We start from the raw sequence: 14,664 nt of genomic DNA, 5'->3' as shown, positions 1-14,664 counted from the left end.
CCTCTGTTCTCTAACGTTCTCTCTCTGTTCACCTGTTGCTCTCCTCCTGTTCTCCTCTGTTCTCTAACATTCTCCTCTGTTGTCTAAAGTTCTCCTCCTCCTGTTGTTCTCCTCTGTTCTTTAAAGGGGAATTGCCGTTTTTTACAACCTGGACCTTATTTCTAGCATAAAATACGATCATTTACTCACCCAGATAACTTTGGTGTCATTTGGAGTCGTTCGGACGAAATTAGATCCAGTGGAGCGCCTCGTATATCCATATAATGCGAGTGATCGGGGCACCGAAGTGCAGCCTCTATATAACGCATTATCTGCCGTGAAACTAGATCATTTCACCAATATTTTTTTATGATACGCTAGTTCTAGGCAAATAAACAATCTATGCATGTGTGTGAGCTACTTACTCAATCGAAAGTTGCCCATTTGGTCCTGCAGGCTTTGGCTGGGTCTTCCAGTTGACTTTCGGGACACGAAAAAAAGTCTCTACCACAGCCCGGTTTATCATTGAATGGAAATCCTCCAGTGTTGTGATACAGACATTTATTGAGACATCCAGACGCGTATCTCCTGGCCTCAAATCCCACTCTGAGCAACAGAGGCATTCCTCCTCTGTTGTCATAGATGAACATTGTCCACAGGAACACCACCAGTCACCATCTACTCGCGGACGTGCAGCCGTTTGTTGTTCTTTGGCCAGCTGTTCCTCTCTCGGCCTCCGCATCCTCCTTTCAACGAGCTCCTCATCCGTGTACTCTGGCTCAAAACGGTAAGGACGTCCATCATAAACAAAGTCATCGTCCACCACCTCAGAATCGGAAAAATATTCAGCCATGTTGCAAAAAAACTAGCAGTAGCAAACTACAGGTAAACAAGCCGGCTGTCGCGGGTGTGTGCGGCGCTCAGAGATGACATCATCCAGGTCAAAGGTTAGTAGGTCAACCTACAGACCCCGGATGTTGATAACAGGCAACCCCGGACTCAGAGGGGAACAGCACTAGCGTATCATAACAAAATATTGGTGAAATGATCTAGTTTCACGGCAGATAATGCGTTATATAGAGGCTGCGCTTCGGTGCCCCGATCACTCGCATTATATGGATATACGCGGCGCTCCACTGGATCTGATTTCGTCCGAACGACTCCAAATGACACCAAAGTTATCTGGGTGAGTAAATGATCGTATTTTATGCTAGAAATAAGGTCCAGGTCGTAAAAAACGGCAATTCCCCTTTAACATCCTCCTCTGTTGTCTAAAGTTCTCCTCTGTTCTCCTCCTCCTGTTGTTCTCCTGTTGTTCTCCTCTGTTGTTTAAAGTTCTCCTCTGTTCTCCTCCTCCTGTCGTTCTCCTCCTCCTCCTGTACTCCTGTTGTTCTCCTCCTCCAGTTGTTCTCCTGTTGTTCTCCTCCTCCAGTTGTTCTCCTGTTGTTCTCCTCCTCCTGTTGTTCTCCTGTTGTTCTCCTCCTCCTGTTGTTCTCCTGTGTTCTCCTCCTCCTGTTGGTCTCCTGTTGTTCTCCTCTGTTGTTTAAAGTTCTCCTCTGTTCTCCTCCTCCTGTCGTTCTCCTCCTCCTCCTGTACTCCTGTTGTTCTCCTCCTCCAGTTGTTCTCCTGTTGTTCTCCTCCTCCAGTTGTTCTCCTGTGTTCTCCTCCTCCTGTTGGTCTCCTGTTGTTCTCCCCTGTTGTCTAAAGTTCTCCTCTGTTCTCCTCCTCCTCCTGTACGCCTGTTGTTCTCCTCCTCCAGTTGTTCTCCTGTTGTTCTCCTCCTCCAGTTGTTCTCCTGTTGTTCTCCTCCTCCTGTTGTTCTCCTGTGTTCTCCTCCTCCTGTTGGTCTCCTGTTGTTCTCCCCTGTTGTCTAAAGTTCTCCTCTGTTCTCCTCCTCCTCCTGTACTCCTGTTGTTGTTCTCCTCCTCCAGTTGTTCTCCTGTTGTTCTCCTCCTCCTGTTCTCCTGTGTTCTCTCTGTTCTCCTCCTCCTGCTGTTCTCCTCTGTTCTCTAACGTTCTCCTCCTCTCTCTGTGTGTCTGCAGGTCAGCTGATCTCTGATGACGTGTCAGAGATCTTCACCCGTGTGGACAGAGGCTTCATCGCACCGTACAGCAACACGCAGGCCACAAAGTCAGCTGGAGCTCAGTTCGACGACAGTTACCTCGGTGAGCACACACACACACACACACACACACACACACACACACACACACACACACCTCTGCTGCTTTAGTTTCATCATGTCAGTGTTTGATGATGACTGAAAATACTCACTGTTAATGTTTAATTTTATATCATTGAAAATTCTATTTCCTTAGTTTAAATCTTAACAGTGTTCAGACCAGTTCGACTTCTTTCAAAGGTTCAGTCTGAACATGTGAGCTGACAGTCCAGCTGATTTGTCTGAAGTAATACCAGCATGTTTTTAAAGTTTAATAGTTTTTTATTACTAAAAAGAAGCAAATATTGATCAGAAATACTCAAGAAGGTCAAATAAGTTTTCTTTATTTAACTCAAAATCACAAATCACACGAGTGTCAGGTTCTTTACAGTCTGAGCAGCAGGTGACACGAATCAGAGAGGGAAAAACTCTGTGAAACAAACCTTTAGATGTTTAAACATGATGAACAGAGGAGGGACGGACAGGCTGTCACAGGCATACGCTCTACATACACACTAACAAATATGAAATATACATTTATGAGTGATTTACAGAGCTGATATGTTTCTATAGCAGAGACTTCAGTTGGACTTTAATGTTTGTGATTTTAAACACTAAAATGAACATTAGTGCCACAAGTTGGTCATTTTCTGGACGCTGGAGATGGAAAATGTGATAGTTAATATAGGATGAATACTCATGTTTGTTAGTGACTCTGACATATTCTGTAGCATACTCTCCAGTCAGATAACAACAGTTACTATAACATCATGTGACTGAGTGTTAACCTGTGTGTCTGTGTGTGTGTGTTGATTAGGATACTCTGTGACAGTCGGCGACTTCAATGATGATGGAACAGAAGGTGAGAACAGAAGTCACCTCCTCCATGTACAACACTATATATAACATTATATACAACACTATATATGACATTATATACAACACTATGACACTATATGACACTATATGACACTATTAGGGCCCTATGATTTCCGCGATCACGGAATCGTGGACAGAATCGCGGAATTGGCCAATTAAAACGGAATCTATTTTTTAATGCAGAATATCGAGGAATTTGACATAATTTCACTGAAATGCTGTTTTCATGTGGAAGAGGAACGTATGTCTGGGGAAAACTGCACGGAGGGAGGAAAATCTGGGTGGCACAATAAGCCCCCTACACAGACTAAGCCCCTCCCCCTTCAAAACAATGTAAGCATGGCAAAGCGGCTGCCCACGGCTCTGTCTTCGTCGGCGAAAAAACTGAGAATATGGGGTTGTATATGACATTATATACAACACTATGACACTATATATGACACTTTATATGACACTATGTATAACGCTATATATGACACTATATATAACATTATATACAACACTATATATGACACTATATATGACACTTTATATGACACTATATATAACACTATATATGACACTATACAACACTATATATGACATTATATACAACACTATGACACTATACAACACTATATATGACACTATATATAACATTATATACAACACTATATATGACACTATATACGACACTATTTATAACACTATATGACACTATATACAACGCTATATATGACACTATATATGACACTATATACAACACTATATATGACACTGTATACAACACTATATATAACACTATACACAACGCTATATACAACACTATATATGACACTATATACAACACTATATATGACACCATATACAACACTATATACAACACTATATATGACACTATATACGACACTATTTATTACACTATATATGACACTATATACAATGCTATATATGACACTATATATGACACTATATTTAACACTATATATGACACTATATATGACACTATATACAACACTATATATAACACTATATACGACACTATATATAACACTATATATGACAATATACACAACGCTATATACAACACTATATATGACCCTACATACACTATTTATAACACTATACGACACTATATGACATTATATATTCAACTATATATGACATTACATATGACACTATATACAACACTATATGACATTATATATAACACTTTATGACATTATATACAACACTATGACACTATATATGACACTATGTATAACACTATATATGACACTATATATAACATTATATACAACACTATATATGACACTATATATGACACTTTATATGACACTATATATAATACTATATATGATACTTTATATGACACTATATATAACACTATATACAACACTATATATGACACTATATATAACATTATATACAACACTATATATGACACTATATATAACATTATATACAACACTATATATGACACTATATATGACACTTTATATGACACTATATATGACATCATATACAACACTATGACACTATACAACACTATATATGACACTATATATAACATTATATACAACACTATATATGACACTATATACGACACTATTTATAACACTATATGACACTATATACAACGCTATATATGACACTATATACAACACTATATATGACACTGTATACAACACTATATATAACACTATACACAACGCTATATACAACACTATATATGACACTATATACAACACTATATATGACATCATATACAACACTATATACAACACTATATATGACACTATATACACTATTTATTCAACTATATATGACATTATATATGACATTACATATGACACTATATACAACACTATATGACATTATATATAACACTATATGTGACATTATATGACATATGACACTATATACGGCACTATATATGACACTATATGACATTATATATAACACTTTATGACATTATATACAACACTATGACACTATATATGACACTTTATATGACACTATATATAACATTATATACAACGCTATATATGACACTATATATGACACTTTATATGACACTATATATAACACTATATATGACACTATATATAACATTATATAAAACACTATATGACACTATATACGACACTATATAAAACACTATATGACACTATATATAACACTATATACAACACTATATATGACACTATATACAACACTATATATGACATTATATACAACACTATGACACTATTTAACACTATATATGACACTATATATAACACTATATATAACATTATATACAACACTATATATGACACTATATATAACATTATATACAACACTATATATGACACTATATACAACACTAGATATGACACTATATACAATGCTATATATGACACTATATATGACACTATATAAAACGCTATATATGACACTATATATGACACTATATACAACGCTATATACAACACTATATACAACACTATATATAACACTATATACGCTATTTATAACACTATACGACACTATATGACATTATATATTACACTATATATGACATTATATATGGCATTACGTATGACACTATATACAACACTATATGACATTATATATAACACTATATGTGACATTATATATGACATATGACACTATATACGACACTATATATGACACTATATGACATTATATATAACACTTTATGACATTATATATGACACAATATGACATTATATATGACACTATATACGACACTATGGCATTTTATATGACACTATATGACATTATACAGTTGAGGCCAAAATTATTAGCCCCCCTTATGAAATTAGACAAAACTCTTGATTTCTCCATGGAAATGACCATTAACAACAAGTGTTTATAGTGTATTTGTTTCCAAAATAACAAAGACAAAATGTCCACTAAGTTTGATTAGGATATTTTATTGATACACTGAGTTGAAACAAGAAAGGGCAAAAATGAGACGTCCAAAATTATTAGCCCCCTGGCCATTAATAGTCAATAGTGTACCCTTTCTGAGCCACAACTGACAACAACCTCTTAGAGTAGTTCTTTACTAGGTTGGCACAGGTCTCCTGAGGGATTTTGGCCCATTCTTCCATTGCAAATTGTTCCAGCTGGTCCAAATTGCGTGGTTTCCGAGCATGGACATTCACTTTGAGCACCCGCCACAGATTCTCAATAGGATTGAGGTCTGGGCTCTGTGCGGGCCACTCCAGGACCTTGGTTTTGGTATCCTTCAGGAACTGTTGGACCAATTTCGATGTATGCTTTGGGTCATCGTCTTGTTGGAAGACCCAGCGATGACCTAAGGCTAGACTACGAGCAGGTTTCTGCATATTATCCCTCAAAATTTCAACATAATTTTCCTTTTTTCATGATGCCATGCACCCAAACAAGGCTCCCTGTGCCCGAGGCTGCAAAACAGCCCCACAGCATGATGCTCCCACCACCATGTTTAACTGTGGGAACTGTGTTCTTAGGGTTGAAGGCCTCTCCCTTTCTTCACCAAACATAAACAACATCCATGTGCCCAAACAGTTCCAGCTTAGTCTCATCAGACCAAAGCACAGACTTCCAAAACTCATCTTTACCTTTCAAATGTTCACGGGCAAACCTCAGTCTGGCTGTGATGTGCCGCTCTTTGGGTAAAGGTGTTCTTCCGGGACGATGGCCCTGAAGCCCACCACGATGAAGAGCCCTCACAACTGTGTTCCTTGAAACATCAACTCCAGAAGAGGCCAGGTCAGCAACAATCATCTTGGCAGATGTCCGGGGCTTCTTGCTGACATCTCTGACTATTTTCCTCTCCAGAGTTCTTGAAATCTTGCGCTTACGACCACGTTGTTAGGAAGCCAATTGACTGCACAGGTGTGGTTTGAAAGCTGATTGGTTAATTAGGTGTGTTTTGAAAGCAAAAATTCACATGGGGGGGTAATATTATTGACCACCCCATCAGGGGGGCTAATATTTTTGACCACCACATTTTTCACTATATTTGATATAAAGCAAGCCTAAAAATGTATTTTATATTCCAAAATGTACCAAAAGCTACTAAATAGCACTGGTGAATGTTTGATTATATCAAGTTTTATCAATGCTGCAAACATTGGGAAGAATTTTAGGAAAATGTTCCATAATTCCTGGGGGGCTAATAATTTTGGCCTCAACTGTATATGACACTATAAATGACACTATATATGACATTATATATGACATTACATATGACACTATATACAACACTATATGGCATTATATATAACACTATATATGACATTATATATGACACTATATATGACATTACATATGACACTATATACGACACTATATGACATTATATATAACACTATATGACATTATATATGACACTATATGACATTATATATGACACTATAGGACATTATATATGACACTATACTAACACTAACACTTCTGTCAGTGTCTACTGGAGATCAAACTGACAGATTAACATTTACATTTACATTTAGGGCATTTAGCAGACGCTTTTGTCACAAGCGACTTACAATAAGTACATTTGTCACAAGAAAGAAACAACATATGACCGTCGATAAAGTAGAAAAGAAAAAATAGAAACAATCTTCAAGCCCTCATCTGAGCAAAGTAGCTGCTATTTATCAAGGATACCTTAAGTACATAAGTGCTATGATGTAAGTGCTGAGGGTCAGAACATACAAGTGCATATAGTTTTTTGATTTTTTTCAGATATGATTTCTGATCATTGGCTGTTATTGATGATTTTACCACAAACATCAGAGCGTGAAGGAAAAACTACAGAATAATTTAGTTTTGGATATATGAATGTGTTTACACACAGAACAGGTTGTTATCGTCATTATTAGATCAATAGAGAAGTGTTTGATAGTCCACTAGTTAGTCCATGAATTGGCGAGTCAATCAACAGAAAGCTGTTTTGATGATCAATAGATGGTTAGTGTCAAAATATCAAACAGTAGATGTTTCACTTTGTTTTTCATCACAGGAAACAGAGTCACATACCACAGTTGAAGTCTAGGTTTCTGTCATTTTCTGGTATTTTACAGAGAAAATGATGAATTGATTAACTGAAAGATCAATTCTGATATTAAATTGATATTTAAAACATGCGTCCATGTTTGTTTCCACAGATTATGTGACTGGAGTTCCTCGAGGGAAGAAAGCACTGGGCTATGTAAGTGTTGCACACGCACACACACACACACACACACACACACACACACACACACACACACTCACACACGTGCTGATGTGTGTGTTCTTGGATGTTTCAGGTGAACATCTTTAATGGCCTCAACATGGACTCTATGAAGAACTTCACAGGAACTCAGGTGAGCTTCAACGCTGAAGTTTGATTTAATACCGAGTTGTGATTAAAGTGGTGTTGGTGGTGTTGGTTGTGCTGGTGGTGTTAGTGGTGCTGGTGGTGGTTGTGTTGGTGGTGCTGGTGGTGTTGGTGGTGCTGGTTGTGTTGGTGGTGTTGGTTGTGCTGGTGGTGTTGGTTGTGCTGGTAGTGTTGGTGGTGCTGGTTGTGTTGGTGGTGCTGGTAGTGTTGGTGGTGCTGGTGGTGTTGGTGGTGCTGGTTGTGTTGGTGGTGTTGGTGGTGCTGGTTGTGTTGGTGGTGTTGGTTGTGCTGGTAGTGTTGGTGGTGCTGGTGGTGCTGGTGGTGTTGGTTGTGTTGGTGGTGCTGGTGGTGTTGGTGGTGTTGGTTGTGCTGGTGGTGTTGGTGGTGCTGGTGGTGTTGGTGCTGGTGGTTGTATTGTTGGTGCTGGTGGTGTTGGTTTTCCTGGTGGTGTTGGCGGTGCTGGTGGTGTTGGTTGTGCTGGTGGTGTTGGTGGTGCTGGTGGTGTTGGTTGTGTAGTTGGTGTTGGTTGTATAGTTGGTGCTGGTGGTGTTGGTGGTGCTGGTGGTGTTGGTGGTGTTGGTTGTGTTGTTGGTGCTGGTGGTGTTGGTGGTGCTGGTGGTGTTGGCTGTGCTGGTAGTGTTGGTGGTATTGGTGGTGTTGGTTATGCTGGTGGTGCTGGTGGTGTTGGTTGTGTTGGTGGTGTTGGTTATGCTGGTGGTGCTGGTGGTGTTGGTGGTGTTGGCTGTGCTGGTGGTGCTGGTGGTGCTGGTTGTGCTGGTGGTGCTGGTGGTGTTGGTTGTGCTGGTGGTGCTGGTGGTGTTGGCTGTGCTGGTGGTGTTGGTGGTGCTGGTTGTGCTGGTGGTGTTGGTTGTGCTGGTGGTGCTGGTGGTGTTGGCTGTGCTGGTGGTGTTGGTGGTGCTGGTAGTGTTGGTGGTATTGGTGGTGTTGGTTATGCTGGTGGTGCTGGTGGTGTTGGTTGTGTTGGTGGTGTTGGTTATGCTGGTGGTGCTGGTGGTGCTGGTGGTGTTGGCTGTGCTGGTGGTGTTGGTGGTGCTGGTGGTGCTGGTTGTGCTGGTGGTGCTGGTGGTGTTGGTTGTGCTGGTGGTGCTGGTGGTGTAGCTCTTCCTGACCAAGATGGACAAACTGAATGTATCATGTTTAAGGCGACGCACAGCGTCTCAGATAAATAGCTGCTGTGTGTAAAAAACATGTTTAAGAAGGACTCAGATAGTAAAGCCTACATGGTTCTGTTGGCATCTGTCAGTGATGTGGTTCAGAAGTCATTTCATCAGACAGTTGATATTTCAGTCCAGTGTGTCTGTCGATCAGCTGACCCATTAACACTGTTTCTGTATCACTTCAATGATCCCGCCTCTCTCCTCTCTGTGTTGTAGATGGCTGCCTACTTCGGCCATTCAGTCGCTGCCTCTGATGTCAATAATGACGGGTGAGTCTGTTTGTCTGACTCAGCAGTTTATAGTCTGATGAGCTGCTGCACACTGACTGACCCGTTTCACCTCTTAACACACTGATTTAGTCTCTGCAGATGAGTTTTATCTAACTACATGAAAATGAGATGATGTCACACCAGACTGAACACAACATCCAACTTCCCTGAGATCAGCAGAGACATCACTTCTCTAATAAATCCTCACAAGCTCTAACTTAGCCTTGTGCTAATGTAAGTGTTTACTAAGTGTAGTTTTATCATGACTAAGTTAAAACAGGTTGCAGCTCACTGACTAGTTCTCACTAAATATTAACTGCCACTAACTGCAGAAGCAGTTAAGCTAACATTAGTATGCTAATATCTGACCTGTTCAGAGCTAATATGGAGGACAGTCGACATATCTGAAGGTTTTAAACTATATTTCACTGAAATAAAACAACAAAGTTATGTTGAAAACATTTGACTGAATGTGTGAATATCGTCAGTTAGCTTAGCATCATCACATATCTCCCTCTCATTATAAACTGTATGAATATCACTAACTGACACAGAAACATACAAACTGTCATGTTTGGACATTCTGCTAGCTTGTGATCCTACACTGGCTTCCTGTTGACACAGCTGATTGTTTCTGATTGGATAGAGCTGCAGATGTTTCCTAGCAACAGATTACACAATAAAGTCTTTACTCTCTGAGACATGTAAAGGTGCAATATGTAAGAATTGTAGTTAAAATCCTTCAAAAATTAAATTACTAAGAGAAAATGAAGAATAAACAGTCTTTAGGTTGTGTCAAAGACATCTACGTTTTGTGTTGCAGAGACATCTATGGAAGTTAGCATGCTAACCAGCTAGCCCCTAGCCATTTTATACCTCAAGAAGTGATAGTCCGACAGAAAACACCACCAACACTGCCCCAGTGCTCCGAGCCCCCAGTCCAGGCAGAGTCCGGTTAACTTAGCATACTAGCTAGTCGGGCTGCTCGATTATGGAAAAAATCATAATCACGATTATTTTGGTCAATATTGAAATCACGATTATTTAAACGATTATTTTTGAGTTTGGAAACATGATGCATTTATTCAGCATTTCTCTCAAAAAAATACACAAAATGTTCAAATCGAAAAATACAAAATGTTCAAATATGTATCCAACTGTTCTGCAATTTCTATAAAACATTTAATGAATAAAATAAATATACTTAGAAAATCAAATAAGACAAACGATAGGGTGCATATCTTTAGCTAAAAAGTATCCAATGGTAGTTGGTATTTTCTTGTGCCTGTCTGAATTTGACGGATAAGGAGTCGCATTATACAGTGTGTCTGAGATCGATGTCTGACTCTGCGTTGATGTCGTGGGGGTTGTGGCCTTGTCTTTGCGAGGGGTGAAATTTCGCTGCGCCACTGATGCGCCTCCGCAGGTAGTATCAGAGGTGCAGTATTGGCGAACCGAACCAGTGTGAACAGATAAGCCGGCGGCACGCAGCGAGGGTGTGTCGGTCTGATGGTGTTCACTGTCTGATAACTAAACAGGTCCATCACTCAACAAAATAAAGACAAATGTCCCACAAAGCAACGTTACAGGACCAAACAACAGTAACGTAGTAACTGGTCGTGTCTTTGACAACTTAAGAGGAAAAAAATACCGCAGTTATAAGTGGAGAAGTGTCTGTCCGACCGACTCTTTGTCACAATTCTGCCCGAAAAACAGCGTCTGTCCCCGGCAAAAAACTTAAACTCACCAAGTGTTTGTCGCGGTGATTCAGCCCTCCCGACCGAGACTTCAGTGAACTCTCCCCCCAGAAAACAGCCTCCCTCCCCGCGAGTGACAGAGTCAGACAGCGTCCTGTTGACTGATGGTGATTATGTAATTATGTAATTTAGAGAAAAACGTAACTTGAGTGAGTGCCAGTCAGCAGGGCCGCGTTGAATGCTTTGGGGGAGGGACTGAATTGCGCATGCACGTCTCTTTCAGAAAATCTCTAGGCCGACTGTACAACGAAAAATGCCAAATAAATTGTTTCAATTCGATTATATTAGTTCGGAGATCGTTTGATCCAAAAATTGAAATCACGATCAAAATTCTATTAATTGCACAGCCCTACTAGCTAGTGGCAGCTATAGTTAGAAGCAGTTAGCAGCTATGTTTGGAGTTGTGTACAGAATGACTTCGAGGTGGCCAATTCTTACATATTGCACCTTTTTGGTTTTAATGTCCTGATTTAGTGAATGAGGAGTTTGACTCAGTCCAGAGTGCTGTCTGACACATTCAAGTCCTCAACACATCTGTACCTGCTGCAGTAATATCTGTACTGGCATTAACACTGTAGACAATAAAAAACAAACACCTGACATGTTTAATGACGCGCGCGTGTGTGTGTGCGTGCGTGTGTGTGTGCATGCGTGTGTGTGTGTGACAGACTGGTGGATCTGCTGGTTGGCGCTCCTCTTTTCATGGACAGAGGCTCAGATGGAAAACTGAAGGAGGTGGGACAGGTAGGACACACTCACACGGGAACATCAAAGAGACTGCAGGGTTGCAGGTTAGCATGCTAACACACTGAATGCTAACATGGTGACACAATAAAAACATCACACATTTGAAAATTAATGGAAAACATAACCAAATAAAATATTATCCTACACCTCCACATTGACTGTGTGTGTGTGTGTGTGTGTGTGTGTGTGTTCTCCAGGTGTCAGTGCACCTTGGCAGTGGTGGGTTCTCCTTCCACCCTGCTCAGGTGCTCACAGGGTCGGAGAAGTACGCCAGGTACGGCTCTGCCATCGCAGCACTGGGAGACCTGGACAGGGATGGATTCAATGGTAACACACACACACACACACACACACACACACACACACACACACACACACACACACACTCTGACCTGCCTCACCTCACCCCTCTTGTCGTGTCTCTTCCAGATGTGGCCATCTCTGCTCCATATGGAGGCCCCGACCGTCACGGTCTGGTCTACATCCATAATGGCCGCCCTCAGGGGCTGGACCCCTCACCTTCACAGGTAAACACTACCACCAGGTCAGCAGGTGATATTTAGTATGAGCAGTCAGATACATCTGAACATTACATTATACACATTAAATTACATTACATACATTATATGTGTGTGTGTGTGTGTGTGTGTGTGTGTGTGTGTGTGTGTGTGTGTGTGTTGTCTGTCAGGTCCTTCAGGGTAAATGGGCTTCGAGCTACATGCCTGCGAGCTTTGGATACTCCATGACTGGAAACACTGACATCGACCAGAATGGATACCCAGGTACAGACACACACACACACACACACACACACACACACAGCAGGGATGAACTGCTGCTGTGATTAAAGCTGCTGTTTGTGTCTGCAGATTTAATAGTGGGAGTCTTTGGAGCAGACAAAGCTGTTTTATACAGGTAATCCTACTGTGTGTGTATGTGTGCGTGTGCATGTGTGTGCGTGTGTGTGAGGAGTTTAATGAGTGGGACCTCCTGATATCAAAGACTTTCTGTTTCCTCCTCACTTTAATGATGCTGTTAGAGCAGATTAACCCTTTCACTCCTCAGACCTGTTTACTCATTATTAATGATTCTTTTGTTCTTTTGATATTTATTGTTTTGATATTTATTGTTTTAATATTTATTGTTTTGATATTTATTGTTTTAATATTTATTGTTTTGATATTTATTGTTTTAATATTTATTGTTTTGATATTTATTGTTTTAATATTTATTGTTTTGATATTTATTCTTTATTATGTGTCAGAGCTCGTCCAGTGATCAGTGTGAACGCCACATTAGACATCACTCCTCAGATCATTAACCCAGAAGAGAAGACCTGCACACTTCCTGGAACCAGCACTTTGGTGTCCTGGTGAGTTTACACGTGTTAACACTTCCTGTTTGTTCCTGAACAGGTGTGTCCTGAGCTCAGGTGTGTCCTGAGCTCTCTACCGTTGAGTCCTCAGTGAAGGTTGTAACTGAATCTGAAGCAGCTCCTGCACTTCATCCTGTGTGACAATAATCTCATGTGATGTCTGTGTTTTCAGTTTTAAGGTGAAGTATTGTCTGAAGGCCAGTGGGCCTGGAGCCCCACAGACCCTCAGTGAGTGACACACACACACACACACACACACACACACACACACACACACACACACACACACACACACAGACACTCTCTGATTGGTCTCCTCTCTGATTGGCCTGCTGAAGGTTTCCGTGTGGACCTCATGTTGGACCGTCTGAAGCAGAAGGAGGCGACTAAGCGCGTCCTCTTCCTGCACGGTCGGACCTTCCAGTACTCCAAGAACATGATGGTGATGAACGGGAAGGCGCCGGCCTGCGAGGAGCAGCACGTCTTCCTGAGGGTGAGGAGGTGACACGAGTCAGGAGGGAAAGAAGAAGAAATTGTTTCATGTGATTGATGTGTAAACTTGTGTCTCAGGACGAGTTTCGAGATAAGATCACTCCAATCTCCGTGGTGATGGAGTACAATCTGGACTATCAGCTGGCTGCAGATAAGACCGGACTGCAGCCCATCGTCGACATGTCCGCCCCCTCCAACGTCACCAAACAGGTAACTGTGTGTGTGAGAGAGAGAGCACTGACACTGCTGTCAATGTTTTCTGTCATCTTTACTGTAAATATTCTGCAATATATTAAAACATATATAATATTACTGTACGCTCTTTCTTTCTTCTTCTTTCTCATGTTGTGTCTCTCATCTCCTCCCTCGTCTCCTCCCTCATCTCCACCCTCGTCTCCTCGCTTGTCATCTCCTCCCTCGTCTCCTCGCTCGTCATCTCCTCCCTCGTCTCCTGTCTTGTTGGTTCG

The 14,664-nt window shown here is 40.8% G+C and overlaps 1 protein-coding gene across 1 annotated transcript in view; it reads left to right on the top strand.

Moving 5' to 3' along the window:
• Positions 1–14,664, top strand: part of itgav (integrin, alpha V) — a 45,049-nt gene that overhangs the window by 17,948 nt on the left and 12,437 nt on the right. The window contains exons 7-20 of the mRNA XM_073473383.1: positions 2,023–2,145; positions 2,959–3,003; positions 8,165–8,208; positions 8,309–8,365; positions 9,774–9,826; positions 12,252–12,327; positions 12,528–12,657; positions 12,760–12,857; positions 13,019–13,112; positions 13,200–13,245; positions 13,595–13,702; positions 13,878–13,933; positions 14,044–14,198; positions 14,276–14,407. Of these exons, the coding sequence (XP_073329484.1) occupies positions 2,023–2,145; positions 2,959–3,003; positions 8,165–8,208; positions 8,309–8,365; positions 9,774–9,826; positions 12,252–12,327; positions 12,528–12,657; positions 12,760–12,857; positions 13,019–13,112; positions 13,200–13,245; positions 13,595–13,702; positions 13,878–13,933; positions 14,044–14,198; positions 14,276–14,407 (1,217 nt within the window). The remainder of the gene's footprint in view (positions 1–2,022; positions 2,146–2,958; positions 3,004–8,164; positions 8,209–8,308; positions 8,366–9,773; positions 9,827–12,251; positions 12,328–12,527; positions 12,658–12,759; positions 12,858–13,018; positions 13,113–13,199; positions 13,246–13,594; positions 13,703–13,877; positions 13,934–14,043; positions 14,199–14,275; positions 14,408–14,664) is intronic.

This window comes from Pagrus major, chromosome 9, assembly GCF_040436345.1.
Source record: "Pagrus major chromosome 9, Pma_NU_1.0".
NCBI lineage: Eukaryota > Metazoa > Chordata > Actinopteri > Spariformes > Sparidae > Pagrus > Pagrus major.
The sequence above is the reverse complement of the archived record's forward strand: the minus strand, read 5'-3'. Positions and strand labels throughout refer to the sequence as shown.